The sequence below is a fragment of the Octopus bimaculoides genome, chromosome 3, assembly GCF_046866305.1.
Source record: "Octopus bimaculoides isolate indiv1 chromosome 3, ASM4686630v1, whole genome shotgun sequence".
Taxonomy (NCBI): domain Eukaryota; kingdom Metazoa; phylum Mollusca; class Cephalopoda; order Octopoda; family Octopodidae; genus Octopus; species Octopus bimaculoides.
In genome coordinates, this window is record NC_142930.1 from 129,740,342 (window position 1) to 129,764,376 (window position 24,035).

Sequence of the window (24,035 nt, forward strand, 5' to 3'; positions counted from 1 at the left end):
CTTCCTGCACAAGTATCATACAATCAATCTACTCTTTGTTGAAGAGAGAATTCCTTTGTTACCAGTAGAGGGGATAACTCCCTTCTTTGATAAAATTTTCAGTGTATAAATAGTTTTTATGTATGTAATTTCAAAGTAAATTTTTTGATAAAATGCTTCTCTGTTTCTGAACTTTTGAATTGTCCCATGAGGATTTATAAAATAAGAAAATCTTGAATTAGTACTTCCACAAACTCCTAGATGTTTGCTCAATGGGATTCTCCATAATTCTTGTTACATTATCTGTTGCTTATGTGTTCTTACTCATTCACAATAGGAATTTCTATTTTGGTTGATGTAATTTGCATTACATGTAGGGAAAGTTATGCCATACAACAGAATTCTCATTTTGCAGTTCTTGTTAATATTAATTTCAAAAGAATGTCCACTTTTGACAACTTTATTCATCTTATTCTGTTTAATATACATCCATTGAAAGATCTTAGCCAAGTGTAAGCCCTACACCAATGGCAGTGGAAAGTGCTGTCTTTGTGATATGGAAAGATGGCTCATCTGGAAAAGCAGCTTAGACCCCGCCACATGTCTAAATTCAAGAACTGAACTTTTTGGATCATGTCCACATGTGACTAAATATGGATAGCATTTTTTCGATGGCTAGATAACTGAAGAGAAGGCGGCATAGGTTTCCACCCCGACATCCGAAACTCGGAGTTTTATCATGACTACCGAATAATTGTCACATATTATTTACAGATATATATATATATATATATATATATATATATAAAGGGAATAACAATATAACACATATTACTAAAACAAACAATACAGACATTTTAATTGCGCCAACTTTTTATTTCTATTTAATAAAAAAAAAATGACAAAAAAAAAAAGAAAAACAAAACACTTTTTGTTTTTTTTAATTTTGTTTACATTTATTACTGATCCCCATCAGGGAATTGTCAGTCTCATGTTTGCACTTTTAGCAGGCAGTCTATTTTTTTTTTTTTTAATTTTTATTTTCAATCCATTACTGGATATGAGCCAGCCAATGAAAAAGGAAAAAGCTCCCATAGAAAAATTTATCAGTTGGTAAATATTACATATTGCACACCAGAGAAAAAAAAAAAATATGAACTATCTGCCAGGAGCCCATTCTTTTCAATTCCGGACAAGCATTCCAGAATTGTATATTATATATCCTTGAAACCATTTCTTTTATTTTTACCATTCAGGATTTCTTCCCAAACGATAACCATACATAAACACATACATAAACAGAGGCAGTATAGCAGAAATACCCTATCAACAGATATTGTAGTTTTGTACTAGCATTTTGTCACACAATTCTTAATATTTCACTGAGTCTTAACATTGTTTTTAGTTGTTAGTTTTTGTTTTCTTTTGTAGTGCTAAATCATAAATTCAACACAGAGCCATTGTATATGGCAACAAAAAGGACATCCTAAATTCTACATAGTACTTGGCTGGTAAGGGACACTTATAGAGAAATGTTCATTTTTTTTTTTTTAATCAAATGCTGGTTAAAAGGTGAGGGTTGAACAAAAAAAAAAAAAAAGAGATTAGTATAGGGTGAACAATATGTAACTAAAAGATAGTTTAATACTATGTCAATGTACAACAATTTTCTAAAATGAAAGACTTTTTGTCAATAAAATATTTTCACATGAAAACTTCATGTGATGATTTCTTCTTTTTTCTTTCCATCTTTTTTTTTTTTTTTTTTGGTATATTTTAATCCATTTACATATATTTGTTATAATATCGTTTTTTCATCCTTCATCTTACTGCAATAAAGAATCAAAAAGATAAATGTTTTGAAATAGAAAATTCACAGTCTTTTGCATGATTGTATGTTGTAAGGGACTTAAAATAAGATAAGGATTTCACACTTATAACATGCCTATGCAAGAAATAATTAATTTTTTAGGGTCATAGAACAAAAGAAATAGAAACTCCAAGATGCTGAGCTCTTATTTTTCCATTTCTTGACTCTATAATCCTAAAGATTAAGATAAGAAAATCAGTGCCTGATTCCAAGATTATTAATACTGACAGAAAATATATATATATATTTACATTTTGTCTGGAATAATAAAAGATAAAGCCCATCCCCCACTAACTTTCCTTTTCTACCCCTTTTTTGAGTATATTTGTATACGTGTGTGTGTGTGCGTGTGTACCCACCCAACCCGTTTGGTGCCTTGGACAAAAAAAAAAAAAAGGCAAGATTATTTGATATTCTTCATAAATATAAGTACAATCATTTAATTTTAACATAATTATATGTTAATAGATGAAAGTTCCCACATAAACCACTGGTATCATGACAAGTAAGTCTGAATAAGAGAGAGAGAGAATCAAGATGGGAAATGCATGGTCCAGACTTGGAATTTTTTTAATAAGAACTCAGTCTTTAATAATTAATTTATTTTATTTGCAAGATGGGGTGGTGAAGGGAGTGGGGTTGCTGTAAAAATTAATATACTTGGATACCACTGTGTCTAATGTAGAAGTCTAATACATTAATTAATATCGATTAATTAGAAGAATATGCTGAATTCCACAACACTTCATGACAAGGCAAAGGTTGGAACCAATTCAAAATGATTCCAATTGAGCAGAATTTTTGACATGGAACCATATTCTGAATGGAATGCAAATTGTTTTACCAAACTTGCCAGAAACAGCACAATTCTCATGACTGAGTTCTCCCCAGAAGTTTTAAGTCTCAAGACAAATAAAATTGAAACTGTTCCAATGTTTCAATAGAAATTGCAGCATTGAACTTTTTAATAGGGTAGCAACCACAACAAGAACAACAACCAATTCATATATGCAGTGTTTATGATGATGATGATGATGATAATTATGATAATTCTTTCTACTGAAGAAACAAGGCTTGGAATTTTGGGGGTGGGGATAAGTCAATTACATCAAGCCCAGCACGCAAGTGACACTTATTTTATTGACTCTGAAAGGATGAAAGCCACGCAAGTGACACTTATTTTATTGACCCTGAAAGAATGAAAGCCAAAGTCGACCTTGGTGGAATTTGAACTCAAAACATGAAGATGGATGAAATGTCACTAGGCATTTTGCCTGGCGTGCTAATGATTCTGCCAGCTCGCCGCCTTAATAATAATAATCCTTTCTACAAGAGGCACAAGGCTTCAAATTTAGCGGGCGTGGACTAGTCAATTACATTGACCCCAGTGTTTCATTAGTACTTAGTTTATCGACCCCAAAAGGATGAAAGGCTAAATCGACCTCAGCGGAATTTGAACTCAGAAAGTAGTGACAGGTGAAATACCGCTAAGCATTTCACCCGGTGTACTAACGATTCTGTCAGCTCACTGCCTTTCGCCACCTTAATAATAATCTTTTCTACTATAGGCACAAGGCCCAAAACTTGAGGGAGGGGGATAGCCAATTACATCAACCCCAGTACTCAACTGGTACTTATTTTATCAACCCCGAAAGGATGAAAGGCAAAATTGACCTCAGCAGAATTAGAGTAATAATAATGGTTTCAAATTTTTGACACAAGGGCAACTTGAGGGAGGGGATTAAGTCGATTACATTGACCCCAGTACATAACTGGTACTTATTCTATCGACCCCCGAAAGGGTGAAAGGCAAAGTCGACCTCAGCAGAATTTGAATAATAATAATAAGAATAATAATAAAAATAATAATGGTTTCATATTTTTGGCACAAGGCCTGCAATTTTGGAGGGAGGGAGTTTTAGTGGATTACAGCATCCCTGTGTTCAACTGATACTTTATTTTTATCAACTCCAAAAGGATGAAAGACCAAGCTGACCACAGCAAACATTTGAACATAAAGCTGGAATCGGTACCACAGTGCATCCTTTTCTGCTACCCTAACAATCCTTTAGTACTAATATTTTCTTTTATTGACCACAAGGGCCGAATCCCTTAATACTAATAAAGATAGTAATTTCAAATTTTGGCACAGAGCCAGTAATTTCAGAGGAAAGGTGAAGTCGATTACATCAACCATAGTATTCAACTAGTATTTAATTTATTGACCCCAAAAGGATGAAAGACAAAGCCGACCTCGGTGGAATTTGAACTCAGAACATAACGGCAGACAAAATACCGCTAAGCATATTGCCCAGCATGCTAATGATTCTGCCACTTCGCCGCCTTAATAATAATAATAATCATTTCTACTGCAGGCACAAGGCCTGACACTTTGGGGGAGGGGCATAGTCAATCACATCGACCCCAGTGTCCAACTGGTACTTATTTTATCGATCCTGAAAGGATGAAAGATAAAAAAAGATGTTTAGTAATGCCATAACTATGGTTCGGTTCTTTCACTAAACTTTATAAAGAAATGATTGTGGGTGGTCTTGGAACAGTGGGTAAGCTGGAGGACAAAAGATTCCTAGAGAAAATTAGAGTCAAAATTATCACAGAAGAATTTGATTGATTTACCCATATTCGTTATTACAAGAGAAGAAAATCTTATTTTCAAACATGGACGTCAATTAGGGATGGGAAGAGTGAAGATGAAAGTGTTGCAATACACGCACAAACACATAAATATATATGTGTGTATGCATTGTGTGTATATATATATCTATGAATTTGGTTATTCCATTACATTAATTGATGAAACAAATGAAACACTCATGCTGACATAATGTAAGTATAAGAAGCCAACCAACAAATGAACAATCACTAAGTTGACACCATTAAAAGAACGAGGGTGACAGTACATATGCACCAGAATGATACGGTAATTACGAAGGGTACAACAAAATTTATACAGTTAATAAATATAGAGAAGATAGCATGTGCATGTGTGTGTGTAAGCTAGTGTAATATATTCTCAGTACACACACACACACATTCTATTATTTTTGGTTCTTAAACTGTGGTCATGCTGAGCCATCACATTTCCCCTCTTATTTGTTAAACTTGGGAAAATCAAAGTTTAAGGACAAACCTGGGTGTGACATAAAATCAGAATTTCAAGAAAGGACATAACAAAATACCACAAGGTAATTTGTTGAATAGTCTGTTAATTCTACTATCCAGAAACGAATGTATATATATATATATATATATATATATATATATATATATATATATAGATATATACATACATACAGACACACACACACATATATATGATGTCTTAATGTCCATTTTCCATGTAGGCATGGGTTGGATAATTTGATGTGATGTCGACAAGTTGTAGGGCTACATCAAACTCCAGTGTCTGTTTTGGCATGGGTTTCTATGGCCGGATGCCCTTCCTAACATCAACTACTCTGCAGAGTGTACTGGGAGCTGTTTGCTTGGTGCCAGCACTAGTGAGGTTGCCATTAACAGCTCATAAAGCCCCTTTGAATGAGTGCGACTACAGTAGAGAGGGAAGTGACATATAATACATAGCTATCCTGTAGTATATGTAATGTCAGGGATTCATTTTAAGCAAAGGATGTGATGGAAGTGGCGATGATGGTAGTAGTAGTAGTAGGCTTCTAGTCAGAAGATATAGCAAGGCAATTTGCAACTAGCATATGTTTGACACTTGAGAATAGAATCATTGTAAATTAGAGATGAACTTGACTAATAATATTCAGAATATTATAATAATAATAATAATAATAATAATAATAATAATAATGTGGTAGAAAAGATGGGCTACAGCAAACGTTCTGCGAAGCATTTTGTCCAATGCCCTGACGTTGCTGCCAAACCAAAAAACACCTGGAGCACACTGACATGCAAGGGTATCTGTAAAGTCATGGTGGAATTTCAAAACTTCTTGATGTAACTTGCCTCAATGTGTAGTATTTCAAGTTACATCAATAAATAGCTTTGAAATGCCACCGTACATATATATATATATATATATATATATATATATATATATATATATATATATATATATATATATATATATATTCTTTTATTTGTTTCAGTCATTTGACTGCGACCATGCTGGAGTGCTGCCTTTAGTTGAACAAACTGACCCCAGGACTGATACTTTGCAAGCCTAGTACTCATTCTATTGGTCTCTTTTGCCAAACCGCTAAGTTATGGGGATGTAAACACACCAACTTTGGTTGTCAAGCAATGGTGGGGGTACAAATATATATATATATATTTACACACACACAACAGGCTTCTTTCAGTTTCCACCAACCAAATCCACGCACAAAGCTTTGGTCAGCCCGAGGCTATAGTAGAAGACCCTTGCCCAAGGTGCTACACAGTGGGACTGAACCTGGAACCATGTGGTTGGTAAGCAAGCTACTTACCACACAGCCACTCCTACAATATATAAATATATATATATGCATATATACGTACATATATATATATGTATGCATATATATACATATATATACATGCATACATACATACATATATATATCATCATCATCGTTTAACGTCTGCTTTCCATGCTAGCATGGGTTGGACGATTTGACTGAGGACTGGTGAACCAGATGGCTACACCAGGCTCCATGGTTTGACTTCATATATATGTACGTATGTGCATACACAAAATGCTCCTGCAACCTTTCAGAAAAATACTGCTTTGTAGGATGTCAATAACAGTATTACAGACATTCTAGTTGCAGGGACGAGGGGAAGGTTTTACTAATTCACTAGAAAAATATATGACAGTTTCTCTCCTCTGTGTGTGTGTGTGTGTGTGTGTGTGTTTGTGTGTGTAATCCTTTCTGAAATGTAATAAATAGTTCAAAAGATGATGATAAAAAAAAAAAAAAGATTGATGGGAAGGAAGCAAGCAACAGACACAATATTGTGAGCAAATGACATATTTTTGTGGCTTAAATGAGAAACATGTTATTACAGAACAATAATATATATATATATATATATTTCTCTCTCTCTATCTACATATATATATATGTGTGTATATATCATTACACTACACATAGTCATACACCAACATCCGTACAACACAGACATATACTAACATATACACGACAATTTTACATTTACATATACATACGATTAGTAATTAAAAAAAGTCTATCTCTCTGTGGTGTGTTATTGTATAGGTACAATGTCAATAGTTTTGCTCAACAAGTTCTATATTTGTGTTAATTAGCTCCTTTGGTATGCAAGGTAAAGATTAACATAAGCAATACTCTTTGACTTAAATAATGGTATAATTTATTTCAAGGACCCTCTTACTAAAGTTGGTCCATGATGGGTTTTTTTTTCTTTTTTTTTTTCCTGTTAAGTTTACTTAGGCTGTTTGTTAGCTCAGTCCTCATAGCTATTCTAGGCCTCACTGGCTGGCTGTGACAATTCTACAAGATTAAGGAAAAGAAGATTGTGTTTGTAGTTATCTCTGCGGTGTGTTTGTACTTCTGTGTGTGATAATCTGTTCCTGTGTCCATTGGTCACCAGAGTTTAAGAATTAACAGCATAGGTAGTGGTAGTAGTAGTAGTAGTAATTGTTGTTGTTGTTGTTGTTGTTGTTGTAGTAGACAAAGAAGAAGAAGATGAAGTGAGAAAATTGGGGTCAGGTCAGGAAGTAGAGTGGCAATCATGAAGAAAGCTGTTCAGAAAGTCAAACGAGGGTCGCCTTGGTGCATTAATGTTCCAACAAGTGAGGGCAACATTGTAAATCTCAGCAGGGCAATACTGTGGACATGGCATCCTGTAGCCAGACTGAACTTTCTCAAAGGCCTCTTTGCTTCCCATACCTAGGAAAAACATTAAATAATTAATAATAATTATTAATAACAATAACAATAATAATAATAATATTAATAATAATAATAATAACAACAACAACAAGAATAATGGCTTCAAATTTTCCCACAAGGGCAACCATTTTGGGGAAGGGGACAAGTCAATCACATCGACCCAGTGTTCCACTGGTACTTATTTTATCGACCCCAAAAAGGGTGAAAGGCAAAGTCGACCTTGGAGGAACGTAGCGATGGGTCAAATACTGCTAAGCATTTCGTCCAGTCTTAATAATAATAATAATAATATTCTTTTCTTTATTGATCATAAGAACCAAACACAAAACAAAAAGGGACAATATAAAACAAGTGACAAGTGAGGTTTAGCATGAAAATATGTGTATACAATAAAAACAGTAACAATTAAATTCAACAATAAAATTCCCCAAAAGTGGGGAGTTCTACCCAGGCCCAACCAAGGAACCCCACACATCTTGGTCACTCTGACTGCCAAGGGTACTTGAAGCTGGCACCTCTCTCTTTCTCAACCCTTCTGGCTTACAAGCATATGCTCAGAGTAGGCCCATTCACACGGGCCATCCTCACCACACCCACCCACCTTTCAACAAAATTACGTGGGGTGAAGGGGGGGGGGGGGTTCTTCCCTCTCCCCACTCAAATAATTAACAATAAATTGGAACATCATGGTATCACACATGTATCTTTATATAGCATTTTGCTGTTAGACAGAACCCATAATTAAACAAAGAGCTACAATACACATATATTTGTGTGTACCAAAACAGAAAGACGCCAGACAGCCTTGGGACCAACCCAAATAATTCAGCAGCAGCAGCAGTGGCACCATTGTCATCATCACCATCATCATCCTTTAATATCTGTTTTCCATGCTGGCAAAGGATGGATGGTTTGACAGGGTCCAGCAAGCTTGCGGCTAATGTCAGCTTTGAAATGGTTTCTATGGCTGGATGCCTTACCTCACACCGACCATTTTACAGCGTGTACCAGGTGCACTTTTTCATTCTACCAGCACCAGTGAGGTCGCCAAGTAACTTGCAAGACAGAAAAAAAATAAAAGAGGAGAAAGGAAAAAGCCTCAACCCTTGACTAAGTAGGGTGGGAGAGAATATTTGAGAGATGGGGCAGCGATTTTATGCAAGATGAAGAGAACAAACCCAGGTATCTTGGAACAAAGGTGACACATGGCTTATGTGAAGGCACATGTAGCAGTAGCTAGATAGTTGAATGATCTCCCTTGCAAGAAAGATTATAGAGTAACCTCCCTTTCTAAGTTTCTCAAAGCATCTGTGTCATGGACATGATTCTTAATTATTCAAGAAGCTTAGCGTTTCCCTTGAAAGTTTCTAGAATGTCTAGTGTTCCATTAATAAAAACAGCTTGCTAACCCTGCTCTTCGCCTCTTAGTCAATTAGACTTAGAGCCATTCATGTCATTGCTATGTCCATCTATTTCTCTATGCCACATGACTGAAAACCACCACTTAGCTGTTATTTCTACATTTTCTATCTGTGAACTTTCTTGCATAGATTACTTCATTCAACTAGATTCTACATTTTGGTTATGTATCACCATCGACCAGTAAATAAAATATATTTTTATGTAGCAAATATTTAGTTCTTGAATTTATTCTTCATTTCCTTATGAACTCTTGTAATAATATACACGCAGTCACATCAACACCTTGTACTGACTATATATAGCCACTACACACATTACTTGGTGGTTAGAGTATTTGGCTCATGATTGTAAGGTTGTGAGTTCATTTCCCAGCAGCACATGTCCTTTAAGCAAGACACTTTATTTCATGTTGCTGCAGTCCATTTGGCTGGCAAAAATGAGTTGTCCTTCTGTTTCAAGATACAAGAAGGTGAGTAAAAGATGCTCTGGCATCTCGTCACCACCATCTCTATCTTCTCTTCAGATACTGCCCCCTTTATATAATGCTGGGTAGCCATGTTGCTGGCACTCTGTCAGTGACCAATGATGAGAGTCCCAGTTGATTCAATCAATGAAAAACCTGCTCGTGAAATTAATGTGTATGTGACTGAGCACTCCACAGACATGCGTGCCCTTAATGTAATATTCAGGGAGACTCATCCTGCCTAAGAACACTCTTACTTTTAGGACATAAATTTCTCATTTTAAAAAGATCTAAATTAAAACTTTTCATCAGAATTTAATTTATGTTCTAAACACCAGTTATAATAAGGTCGTTTTTATGAAATACATTATTTTCAAAATCAATTAAAACGTTGAATATAGTAACAGAAGGGTTAATAATTAAAGCTTCCAGCAACAACCCTATTTTTTGGTGTTACTTCCAGATATCCCAATATTAAATGAAACTTTAGATAAAAATATAGAAATGTTTCCACCTTAATTTAGTAGAAAGAATATTTGACTTTTTTCCAAAGACATAAAACCCTGTCAGCTAGAAGCAGTAAGCTAATGTTCTTTTATGGGTCAATAATGAATTTCCCTATCCATTGCCCTTTGAGAAAGAGAGCAGTGTAATAATTTGACCTTGACAAACCTGAAACTGTTTTTGATGTCAGAATTTTTATATAAAACACAAAACTAATTTCTAAAGACATTAAACTTCTGAACTGTACAAACAAATCAACTGACCTTGTCACAAACAATTTCCTCAGATAGAGCTAAAAGTAAATAAGTTCAATGTAGAACTAAATGCAGTAATTGAATATTATACCAAACAGTCAGTTGTCTTAATGGTTCAATCAGTAGTTCAACATATTTATCTCATACTGTTTGATCGTTTATATTGAATTCTTATCTTGGAACACACCAAAAAAAAAAGAAGAAAAAAAAGAAATCAAAGTAGGAGATAGTTCATTGAATCTATTTCCGATTGTTCTTGGTATTTTATCTTGGTGAATACCAAACTAGAATCTGAACTTAACACAAGAAGTGGGAGAGAACTAAATCCTGAATGATATTTTGTCAGATTCTCACCTATTTCAGCAGCTGCCCAGTTTTGTAATTCATATTAACAAGGTACGGAGAATTTACAAAGCAGGGATCAGATAACCCTAGATACTTTATCTGGAGTGACTGGCACTTTGAATAATAATGGTTTCGAATTTTGCTACAAGCTCAGCTATTCGTGGGGCAATGGGGTTAAGTCGATTACATCAACCCCAGTGCTCAACTGGTACTTATTTTATCGACCCTGAAAAGATGTAAGCCAAAGTCGACCCCTAGCAGCAGCATTTGAATTCAGAATGTAAAGTAGGAAGAAATGCCACTATGCATTTTTTTCTAATGCGGTAACAATTTTTTTCTAATCTAGGCACAAGGCCTGAAATTTTTGGAGAGGGGGGCCAGTTAATTAGATCGACCCTGGTATGTAACTGGTATTTAATTTATCGACTCTGAAAAGATGAAAGGCAAAGTCGATTCCGCCAGAATTTGAACTCAAGAATGTAAAGACAGGCGAAATAGCACCAAGCATTTCGCCAAACGTGCTAACATTTCTGCCAGCTTACCACCTTTAAACAATATTCTTTTCTACTCTAGGCACAGAGCCTGAAATTTTTGGGGAGAGGGCCAGTCCATTATATCAACTCCAATACACAACTGGTACTTAATTTATCAACCCTGAAAGGGTAAAAGGCAAAGTTGACTTTGGCGGAATTTGAACTCAGAATGTAAAGACAGACAAAATACCGCTAAGCATTTCGCCCGGTGTGTTAATGTTTCTGCCAGCTCGCCGCCTTAAATACGGTAATAATTCTGTCGACTACAGCTTTGGTACTTTGGATAATAATAAATTGAAAAATTACTTACTGTCATAAGGTTCTTTGCCATATGAAAATATTTCCATCAGCACAATGCCAAAGGACCAAATATCGGCTTTTGTGCTGTATTTGTTGTATAATAACACCTCAGGAGCCATCCACTTCACCGCCATTTTCAGGCCTGAGAAAAGGCCAAAAAGAGAAAAAGAAAACAGAGAAATTAACGATGATTAGTCACAATGAAATGAGTCGTAGAGTTAAGAAATGTCCTTGAAAGTTTAGAATTGTACATGTTGAAGAAACCTCCTGAAATGGTAATAACATATGTATGTCTATATTGCATACGAAGGCATCCAGCTGTAGAAACTCTGCCAATTCAGATTGGAGCCGGGTGTAGCTATCTGGTTCGCCAGTCCTCAGTCAAATCGTCCAACCCATGCTAGCATGGGAAGCGGACGTTAAACGATGCTGATGATGATGATACGTAGTAAACAGAAGCAAGGTTGTGTGTTAAGACATTTGTTTCCCAACTGTGTGGTTTTGGGTACAATACCACTGTACGAGAACTTGAGCAAGTGCTTTCTATTTTAGCCTCAGGCTGACTAAAGCCCTGTGGATAAATGTGGTAGACAGAAACTGAAAACAGCTCATTATATATGTGTGTGTACATTCTGAGTTCAAATTCTGCTCAGGTCGACTTTACCTTTCATCCTTTCGGGGTCGATAAATTAAGTACTAGTTGCATACTGGATTGACGTAATCGACTATCACCTTGCCCCAAATTTCAGGCTTTGTGCCTGTAATAGAAAGGATTATATATATGAGTGTGTATGTGCATGTGTGTGTGCATGGTGTATGTGTGTGCGTGTGTCTGTGTGTGTGTTGCCTCCATCTGTTCAAGGCAGAGTGGGGTGAATAAAAGATCAAGAGTGATAGCAGCAAAAGCAGCATGAGAAGAGCAAAAGAATATAGGTATATATGTGGCCATGTTGGAGCACCGCTTTTACTTGAGCAAACTGACCCCAGGACTTATTCTTTGTAAGCCTGGTACTTATCCTATCAGTCTCTTTTGCTAAACTGCTAAGTTACGGGGATGTAAACACAGCAACCTCAGTTGTCAAGTGATGGTGGTGGTGGGGACAAAGACACTTACACAAACACACACACACTCATATATATAACAGGCTTCTTTCAGTTTCCCTTTACTAAATCCACTCATAAGGCTTTGGTTGGCCCGAGGTTATAGTAGAAGACACTTGTTCAAGGTGCCACAAAGTGGGACTGAACCCAGAACCATGTGATTGGTAAGCAAGCTACTTACCACACAGTCACTCCTGCGCTTATATATATATGTGTGTGTGTGTGTGTGTGATATGTATGTATGTATGTGTATGTATATATATATATATATATATATATATATACATATACACACACACACACACACACACACACACACACAAATACTTATATACATAGACACACACACACACACACACACACACAGGGTGTTCAGAGTCCATAAATTACCTTTACAATTTGAAATATTCAGAAAAAGAAATGAGAGATAAATATAGAGCACTTCCATGTGAATTCCATTGGTTGCATGCAACATATGTAGACAATACACTACAATATATCGTGGAAGTTGTAAATATAATTAATGAACACCCTGCATAATAAAACAACAAAGATTTCTGAAGCTATCAAGGTACAGAAAACAGGCATGTAATTAAATGTTGCCAAATATTTCAGAATATCAGTTATATGCACCAGTCAAGAACAGACGGATGCAATGTAACTGATACACTGTTGGTGGTGGTGTTGTCATTGTGTAGGTGATGAGAAATGAAAGGATGTGAGATCCAGCAGCAGTGAGGGTGTTGAAAAGAAAAGGTGGAGTATAAAATGTGAAAGAGCAGAGAAAGGCAGTGCAGATCAGTGAGAAGAGAAAGGTGCTTTACTCAAATGGCCAATGTAATGCTTGCAACAGGCTTTGAAATATATGAATTGCATAACTGAGCCCTGATACTAACTTTTTACAGATTTCTGCTATTGGCATAACATACAAAGATATGCACATACATACATACATACATATTATATATATATATATATATATATATATATATATATATATATGTAGTGCCACCTGACTGGCTCCTGTGCTGGTGGCATATAAAAAGCATCATTCAAGTGTGGCCAATGCCAGTACCGCCTGACTGATCCTCATGCCAGTGGCACATAAAAAGCACCCACTACACTTTCGGAGTGGTTGGCATTTGGAAGAGCATCCAGCTGTAGAAACAAGACCTCATTTGAGAGCAAGATGAATGGCAGAATTGGCTCTGACGGAATTTGAATTCAAGACATAAAGGACTGGAATTAAATATTGTCCTCCTCCTTCGCCACCACTGCCACCACTACCACCACCACCACCATCATCATTTCACGCAGTGGTTCGCAACCATTTTTTCCCTAGGGGCCCCTTTGATTTCAATTTTACTTTACTGGACTCTCTCAGTCATTTGATATTTAAAAATCTTATTTTACTTTTATAATTAAATATTATTAGGAAATGTATAAAAAAAATAATAATTGCTGATATATTTCATATATTGTAAAAGTATAAACAGTTTATTGCACATCATTTTCAAAACCAAAATCTTATATGAACCACAAAGGGCCATATGGAGCCAAACTGAGAACCACTGATTTAACATCTGCGTTACATGCATGTATGGGTTGAAAGGTTTGAAAGGATTTGGCTAACCTGAGGACTGTGCTGGTATACAGTGCATGCTTTGGCGAAATTTCTATAGCTGAATGTTCTAGCTGTAAATGCCAACTACTTTACAAAGTATGCTGGGCACTTTTTCCATAGCACCAACACTAGTGAGACCATCAGTAACTTACAAGTCAAGACCCCCCAAGACAAAATGGGAATGCAGTATGAAGGTAGGTGTAGAGAGGCTAAAGTAGGGGAAAAGGGCAGGAACAGGTGCCTTGCTGTTGAGGAGATACATGGCTAACCCAGCAGGAAAGAGAGGAAAGGATGGATGGGATGAGATATCAGGAAGAACTGTCAAAATGGTTAGAGAGAGAGAGCAGGGACAAAGAACCAAGGATGGCTGGGTGGGTAACAAATATTGATTGGATTCAATCATGTAAATTTTGTCAATACCATGAGGCTAACTACTGATTAGTCAGACACTAATAATATCAGATCAATAAGGGAACACACATACCCACTCACGTACACAAATGAACAAATTTAATACATAAGTAGAGGATATGAGCAAACAAAATGAGTATTAACACTAATGCTTGTACTCAATTTCTTTTTCAATATAACAAGATCGACAATATCAAATCTAAAAAAGAACAAAATCTGTATTCTCCATCTAATGGCCTACTTTATGTTTATATCTTCCTTATCAAGACAAAAAAAATTGCTTTGAGAATCAGGCAAAATATTTTTTCCAGTCATACATTTACTATTTATGTCAGAAGCTATTTAACATTTAAAAAATGCACTAATTTCAAGATAGCATCTTTGGTTTAAACAGTTTATCTTATCTGTTGTCAACATGAAATTAAAAAAAAAATGAAAATGCTTTTACGTTATAAACAAACATGAAAAGCAGCAAACTACAACTGGGAAATTAGTCTTTAAATATTTTAAAAAATTTTTAGAAGATGGCTGCTATTTATATATTTATTATTGTTATAAATAGAATGAAAGAAATAATGAAAATAGTAAGCGTTAAGATTACATGTTATGGAGTAATTGAGTTCAATTTAGTAATTTAGCTCACTGCTTAAATTGAGTTAAAAGTTTGCCTTCTGGTACTAATTAAAAAAAAAAAACCTACGCACACTAGATAATTCATTTTCCTTCCATCATTACTTTAACTTCTGTTCTTTTATATGTGGTGGCTCTGCCTTGCAAGTCACAAGGCAATCCAACACATGCTGGTGCCATGAAAAATGTACCCAATACACTCTGTATTAGAAAGGTACCCAGACAGAGAAACCGAGCCACAACTGATACACTAGAGCAGAATTGGATCCTGTAGAATCATCAACCCATGCCAATCATGTAAATTTTGTCAATACCATGAGGCTAACTACTGATTAGTCAGACACTAATAATATCAGATCAATAAGGGAACACACATACCCACTCACGTACACAAATGAACACATTTAATACATAAGTAGAGGATATGAGCAGATATAGAATGATGATGGTGATGGTGATGATGATATATATATATATATCGTGTTCATCTTTTATTTTTTAACTGTTTCAGTTTTTAGATTGTGCCCTGCTGGGGCACCACCTTGAAGAATCTTTTAGTGTTTATTTTTGATTCAAGTCTGGGACTTATTCTATCGGTCTCTTTAGCTGAACTGCTAAGTTATGGGGACATAAACACACAAACACCAGTTGCCGAGCAATGGTGTTAGTGTGTGTATGTAGGGACAGACAGAGATAGAAAGACACACATAGATACAACAGACTTCTTTCAGTTCCCGTGTACCAAGTCCACTTACAGGGCTTTGCCTAGCCAGAGGTTATAGCAGAAGATACTCGCCTAATGTGCCAGGCAGTGGGACTGAACCTGGAACTATGTAGTTGGGAAGCAAACATCTTACTACACAACCATGCCTATCTAAATATATATATATATATATATCAGTTGGATTAGGAAAAATCTTTTTCTTTCATCAACAGTTTTTGTAAAATGAACTTTTACCTATAGAAAAGATACTTAAAAACCATTAGCTACATAATTTTGGTTTGTGTTATAGTCAAATGATAAGCAAAAGCTTACCACAGTGTAATGCTGGGAAGCCATCAAATGGTAAATAAATACTTAGAACCTCTCTAAAATTCACTGCATCAGTACATCACACATACACACACACCAACAGAACATCAGAATTAGTGAAAAAAAGAAAAAAAAAAAACATGAAATATGCCAAATACAAATGTGTTATTAAGCTACACAAGGAAATCTCTAACTTCACTTCCTGTGCAACAGGAAGTGCTGACTTGACTTGTGGGAAATTTCAAATGGCAGGAAATAAATGTAGTAGTAGTAGTAGTAGTATTAGTGGTAGTAACAACTAAGCTCAAAGACAGTAAAATAACCTCTAAATGTAGCTGTAACGAGATCTAAAATTATTGTTTCAGCTATTAATTTAGACATCAGTAGATTTCTAGCTGGAATATTCTCTGTCCTAACTATTAGAGACCTTTCTCTTATAATAACAGAATGTAGGGTGGAAAAAAAGAAAAAAAGAAAGAAAGAAAGAAAGACAGAAATAAAGAAGGAAAAGCTGGGAACTAAAAGTCTACATGAATGCTACTTGGCAGTGATTAACATGGCTAGCTACTAATGTATCCTTTTAAAAAGGCAAAAAAGTAGTATTTCAACATTGCCAGATATTATTTCCTTTCTGCATTCCTAAAGAAATAAAAACAGTTAATAAAATGGATGTAAATCTTTAATGTTTCATCACCATCATCATCATCTCTATCATCATTTTACATCACTTTTCAGTGTTAGCCCTGGGTTGGATGTGTCCACTGGTCGTTCAGTTTATGTTCATCTTTTTCCATGCTGGAATGGTTTTAGGTGAATACATGTTACGGAAAGCATTGCTTTATAGCTGGATGCCCTTCCTCTCACAAACCCATAAATGTTTCTCAAATAAAGGTGTTAACATTCCCCTTTATCATCATCATTGTTGTCATCTAACGTCTGTTTTCCATGCTGGCATGGGTTGGACAGTTTAGCAGGAGCTGGCAAGTCAGAGAGCTGCACCAGGCTCCAACTGTCTGTTCTGGCATGGTTTCTACAGCTGGATACCCTTCCTAATGCCAACCACATCACAGAGTATACCAGGTGCTTTTTTTCATGGTATCAGCATGGGGGCAAATTTCTACATGGCACTTTCTTTTCGAAAATGTAGAGCTGTCATGATTTATTTACTGGGAAATGTCAACAAATGACATTGTCTGTAGATCAGATCAGCACAGAATGTAAATGTGCATCACAAAAAAAAAAAAAAAAAAAAAAAAAAAAAGTGCCCAGTGTATGCTGCAGAGTAGTTGGCTTGTTGCTTCCTAACAAGTCATTCAACTCATGCCAGCATGGAAAATGGATATCCAATGACGATGATGATAACTAAAACTATGAAACTCACTGAGTACATAAATCATTATAATCATCATTTCATGTCCATCTTCCATGCTAGCATGAATTGAACAGGTTAACAGGACCTGATGGGATAAAGCAATATGTTGTGATCCTACTTTTGCACCACCCTGTATTTGTAGGTGTTGGTGTCACATAAAATGCACCAAGTGCACTCTGTAAAGCAGCTGACATTAGGAAGGACATCCAGCTGTAGAAACCAGGCCAAAACAGACTATGGAACCTGGTGTGGCTCCTGGCTTTGCCAGCTCCTGCCAAGCTAACCCATGCCAGCATGGAAAACAGATGTTAAATGACAATGATTTCTGTTAAAGTACACTGCCCTTATTTCAATTAATTTTGAAAATAATGAAAAATTTTGTTAAATGACTTTGTCATTATTAAGTTGCTGACGGAGCATAAACTAATGTGAAATTTTGATGGAGGGTCTTAATTTAGGTCACTTTGAAACAATAAGTTAGTTTTAGACAACCAGAGATGGTCTCAAGTGAGTTGGTATCAAAAGGGCTAAATGTCTGAATGAGTCAGAATTGTCAATGGAACAAGAATTTCAGTTGAGAAGGTGATGCTATAATGAATATTATGTCTGATATAAATGAGATTTTAAGCAGGATCATTTGCATTCATTTGAGGTGGTAAAATCTCCATGATATTACATGTCATCAATCAAATATTTGGTTTATGTTTTTTTTTTTTGTCTCCAAGATTTTTTTTTTAATATCTAATTAAAGTTTAAACATGAACTTGTTTGTTAGCAAGAATGTTTATATAATGAGACAATTAGCTCATTATTTCCTTATTTAGTGATAACAATAGTAAAATCCACAGGCTGGAAATAAAATGTATCTAAAAAATATCTACAGCAAAAAAAAAAAAAAAGATTGAACTTAAAATTTTAAAAACCAGGTAGGCTTATACACATTATAATATAATTAATCATTGTTGTCTACATTTTCATAAACAAGTCATGAAAATTTGTGATTCGTCAGAATCACTAATACCATTTATGCATATAATTACAAGATTTCTATTAATACAGATATTAAAATAATAATCTCTATGAACTTGAAGGACTCATGTAGCCTCTGATAATACAGCTGTGAAATGAGTTGTGTTATTAATACAAAAGACAATTATGTTATCAGAGACAGCATTGTCAAAAGATCTGGTAGCCATTTCTAATAGGTAAGTGAAGTGAAATATGATAAATAAAGCATCATCAGGTCCTATAAAATCAGATATGAATGAACTTCAGTAATTACTGTTAATTATATTAATTGCTCCATTTAATCCTTCCAACGGTGACATCAAAGAAAATACACAGCAGACAGTCTGCATATTATTAATAAATCAATCACATGGTAATAGAAGACACAGATAGAGTCCAGGTGCCAAAGATACCAATATAGGATATTGATATCTTTTGACAGAACAGCAAACCAAGAGCATTCATAGAAAGTATTGATCAAACCTACCCAACAACAACAACAATACATACCAACAAGATGTTAAGGTTATTAATGAAAATTTAACTTTTTTGTTACCGGTGTCATGTAAAAAGCACTAGTGCTGGCACCATGTAAAAAACACCCACTAAACTCTGTAAAGTGGTTGGCATTGGGAAGGGCATCCAGCTGTAGAAACCATGCCAAAACAAATGACTAGAGCCTAGTGTAGCCCTCCAGCTTGCCAACTCCTGCCAAACCTTTCAATCTGTGCCAGCATGGAAAATTCATAATTCTGTCACCCTTTCAAAGCCGAGCCAGGCTCATGGGCCCAGTTTTCCGGTTTCTATGGCATATGTGTTCCTCCCCAGCTGAATGGGGTGCCAGTCCATCACAGCATTACTCAAGAAACAGGAAGAAAGAGAGAAAGTTGGGGCGAAAGAGTACAACAGGGGTCGCTACCACTCCCTGCCGCTCAATAAACACTTACAACACCCAGTCTGGGAATCGAAACCGCAATCCTCCAACCACGAGTCTGCTGCCCTAACCACTGGGCCATTGCACCTCTACGCCAGCATGTAAAGTTGAAGTTAAATGATGTTGTTGATGATGATGATGATGATGATGATAAATAGTGTAATGCATCTTTGGTAGCAAAACCATGTCTATAACAGAAATCTCAAGAAATACTTAATATTATGTTTGGCTACTTGATAAATTGCTCCTAAATGAGCCAGTAAATTCAATAAAGCAATATACCTTTTCTAAAATTGAAATCGGGATCATCAGCAACTTTACTCATTCCAAACCCTGCAATTTTCACAAGATTTTGATCTCCGACCAAGATATTACGAGCTCCGAGGTTCCTGTGAATGAAATTTTCAGTTTCCATATATGCCATCCCATCAGCAATCTGCGACAAAAAAACAAAAAAAAAAAACAAAACAAAACAAATTTTAACAAAACAAAGACCAACAAAATCATATAAAAGTCTTGAAAAAATGTCATGTGATTAATAAGCTTTCCTGTTGATAAATATTTAATTTTTTTAATTTTAGAATTAATTGGTAAAGTAATCTGACTCATGAAACACTGATGTTAAGTGAACATTTCTCTGTCTGTGACAAATGGCCTGGCTCTCTGTTGGTTATGACAATGGGGATTCCAGTTGATTCGAACAACCAAATAGCCTGCTCATGAAATTAGCATGCAAGTGGCTGAGCACTCCACAGACATGTGTACATTTAATGTAGTTCTCAGGGAGATACAGTGTGACACAGAATGTGACAAGGCTGGCCCTTCCAATTATAGGTACTACTCATTTTTGCCAGGTGAGTGGACTGGAGCAATGTGAAGTAGTGTATCACTCAAAGACACAACATATTGCTAGGAATTGAACTCATGATCCTGCACTAAAGAGCTGAATGCCCTAACCACTAAGCTATGTGCCTTCTTATGACAAACATTGACTATATAGAAATACGTAGAAGAAGCCTTTAATACACATACATGTACACATAAACACCACACGAATTATACATAGAGGCCAACAAAGGAGCCACTACCTTGTCAAGCAACATGCTAAAATAGCAGCCAAGTCAACCTCATATCACATCCCAAGAACCTCTACTGAAACATGTGAAAAGAAACTGTGCTGGTGCCATATGGGAAGAACCTGTGTCAGCACCACATGAAAGGCACCCAGTACACTCTGTAAAGTGGTTAGCATCCGGCCATAGAAACCAAGCCGAAACAGACAATGGGAGCCTGGTGCAGCTCTCCAACTCACCAGCTCTTGTCAAACTGTTCAACCCATGCCAGCATGGAAAATGGGTATTGGATGATGATGATAATGATTAGATAAACTAACGATGACACCAGACCAGCTAACCATTCGAAGATACATTCAGGGAAGATCAGATGTAACAAATTCAATCATAGACAAACTTCCAGCCAGGAAGCGACAACAAAACAGAGAAAATAAATTACAGCAGTGCTTCAGCTTGGCCACAGCCCTACGACTGAAACCATTAAGAGAATAAAAGGATAAAGAAGAAGAATGTAGTCATGAGTAACTCTAAAAAGACAAGAAGGATGATCATGAAGCCTGGACCATCTATTTTATCAAGGCTGACTAAGGCTAAACTGCCAACTGAAACACACTCGTATATAGTTACATGAATGCATTTTCTTTCAGTTTTCAAGATGGTTGGCTGAAAGCTTTGTTTACCAAATCAAGAGGAATCCAATTCCAGTAATGACTCATGCCAACTGTCTCGGACACACAATCTCTGTATAAATATGCAGACAAGTCAATACTCTACATTCAAGTTGCTGCTTTAATTAGATTGATAACTGTTAATTAACAAGTAACGAAATGCTAAGCTGACCAAACCAAACATGCACACATACGTACAAGTATACTAACACACAAATGTGCACACATAGGTGTGAATGCACCCTTCAACACACACACACAAATGCATACTCACATACATATGTACACTCAGAAATATACACACACACAAACACTTTTGCGCGTTCTCTCATGTATGCACACATGTATGAATGTCTGTATACATACATTTTTGTTGTTTTCTTCTCACATATGCACACACATTAATAATCATTGTTAATCCAACTATTAAATGAATACCATCGTTGTTTTTACATTATCTCATCCCTAATTTATTAGTAATGTTCATTATCAGATACATGAATAATTCTGGACACTGTTCAACTCTGAAACGATGACTCAGTGGACCAGATAAAACTGTTCAATTGGCCATAAAACTCTTCTACTGATGTTCTTAACACTTCCTTTGCTTCGGTCACTTACCAACAGAAGTACCTGATTTGAGAATAAAGTGGAACCAGAGAGTGAAGAGGAGGAGGTGTAGTAGTAGATGACTGACAGTATTATTAGTTCATTCCATCATTGTTGATGATGACCAAGGGCATCACAATAGAGAAATGGGAGCACGCTCTGTCTGGCTGTAGCCATTCGGTCTGATGCATGCTCAGAAGGCCCTGCCACATGTCAGGCACTGTGGGGTCTGTTGGGATTGAAAGTAAGGAGTTGGCTCTGGACTTATGTGGTTCACATATTCTTTGTGCCCTTGTAACACTTTTTCTGTCCACCTTGTGAGTGCTTGCCTCCTGGCAATTTGCTGTAAAATAGTCTCTTGGGGAATCATGTGTCGAGCATTCAAAGATGGTGGCCTGCCCGCTTAACTTGTGCTCTCCACACCATCAGTTGTGAGAGGCATGAGCAGCAGAGTAGTAATGATGGAAAAATAGAAAGGAGAAGACAAAAGAAGGATGATGTTAGGTGGGTTAAATAAAATTAACAAATAAAGAGACTTTACTACAACATCATCATCATAATCGTTTAATGTCTGCTTTCCATGCTGGCATGGGTTGGACGGTTTGACTGAGGACTGGCAAACCAGGAGGCTGGACCAGGCTCCAATCTGTTCTGGCAAGGTTTCTACAGCTGGATGCCCTGTCCTTTCTAACGCCAACTACTCTAAGAGTGTAGTGGGTGCTTTTTACGTACCACCGGCATGGGGGCCAGTCAGGTGGCACTGGCAAGTGACCACACTTGAATGGTGCTTTTTACATACCAGTCAGGCAGCACTGGTATCAACTACGCTCGAATGGTGCTTTTTACGTGTCACCAGTACAGGAGCCAGTCAAGCAGCACTGGCATCGACCATGCTTGATTGGTGCTTTTTACATGCCACTGGCACAGGAGCCAGTCAGGCAGCACTGGCACCGACCACGCTCGAATGGTGCTTTTTACATGCCACCAGTACAGGAGCCAGTCAGGCGGCACTGGCATCGACTACTCTCAGATGGTGCTTTTTACATGCCATATAACACTGAAAGGAACTCAATTGTTTTTTAGAAACCCATGCCACCAATGAAATGTTTATGTTTTATCTTACCTGTGCTGATATCCAAAGTAAGCTAGTCAAACCTAGCTGCTTTCCTTTCCCTTCACGAAGGTATTGTGAAAGACGTCCATTTACCATATACTCAGTTACTAAATAGACAGGTTCATCACTACAAACTGCCAGAAGCTTGACGATGTTGTTATGTTGTATGCTTTTTAAAATTTGAGCTTCATCTAAAAATGCAGCAGTCGTCACACAGTCTTTTTTCTGCATTTTCACTGCGGCTTCGACTTGGTTATTCCATTTTGCTGCAACAAAAATATTAACAAAAATATTTTAAGTGAATATTAATTTCGTTAAATACTAATTAGACATTAATAGTGAGAGAATGAATATGATATATTTCTTCTTAGCATATAAAATGATAAGGGAACTGAACTTTTAACTTAACCATTTAGCATTCCAATTACTCAGTCAATTGTAATGTTTATTTATTCAACTGGTACACAGCCACTTCCTTCAGTTTCACTCCTCTCGAGTAAGAGGTCATTGTATCACAAGTTACTCAGCAACTCTGCTGGTGCTGGTGCCACATAAAAATAGCATCCAGTACACTTTATAAAATGGTTGATAGTCAGCCGTAGAAACTATGTCAAAACATATGTTAAGGCGGTGAGTTGGCAGAAATGTTAGTACGCCGGGCGAAATGCTTAGCGGTATTTAGTCTGCCATTACGTTTTGAGTTCAAATTCCGTCGAGGTCGACTTTGCCTTTCATCCTTTCAGGGTCGATAAATTAAGTACCAGTTACGCACTGGGGTCTGTCCTTGTTTGTCCCTTCTATGTTTAGCCCCTTGTGGGCAATAAAGAAATAAGAAACTATGTCAAGACAGACAATTGGAGCCTGGTGAAGCTCACTAGTTTATCA

At 36.4% G+C, this 24,035-nt stretch overlaps 1 protein-coding gene across 1 annotated transcript in view; it reads right to left on the bottom strand.

The window, feature by feature from the left end:
- Window positions 1–830: 830 nt before the first annotated feature.
- The window catches only part of LOC106875007 (tyrosine-protein kinase STK), a 433,941-nt gene continuing 410,736 nt past the window's right edge, over window positions 831–24,035 (bottom strand). Inside the window, exons 7-10 of the mRNA XM_089348411.1 lie at window positions 23,160–23,416; window positions 19,969–20,122; window positions 11,584–11,715; window positions 831–7,749 (exon numbers count right to left, since the gene is read on the bottom strand). Of these exons, the coding sequence (XP_089204537.1) occupies window positions 7,571–7,749; window positions 11,584–11,715; window positions 19,969–20,122; window positions 23,160–23,416 (722 nt within the window). The 3' untranslated portion in view covers window positions 831–7,570. The remainder of the gene's footprint in view (window positions 7,750–11,583; window positions 11,716–19,968; window positions 20,123–23,159; window positions 23,417–24,035) is intronic.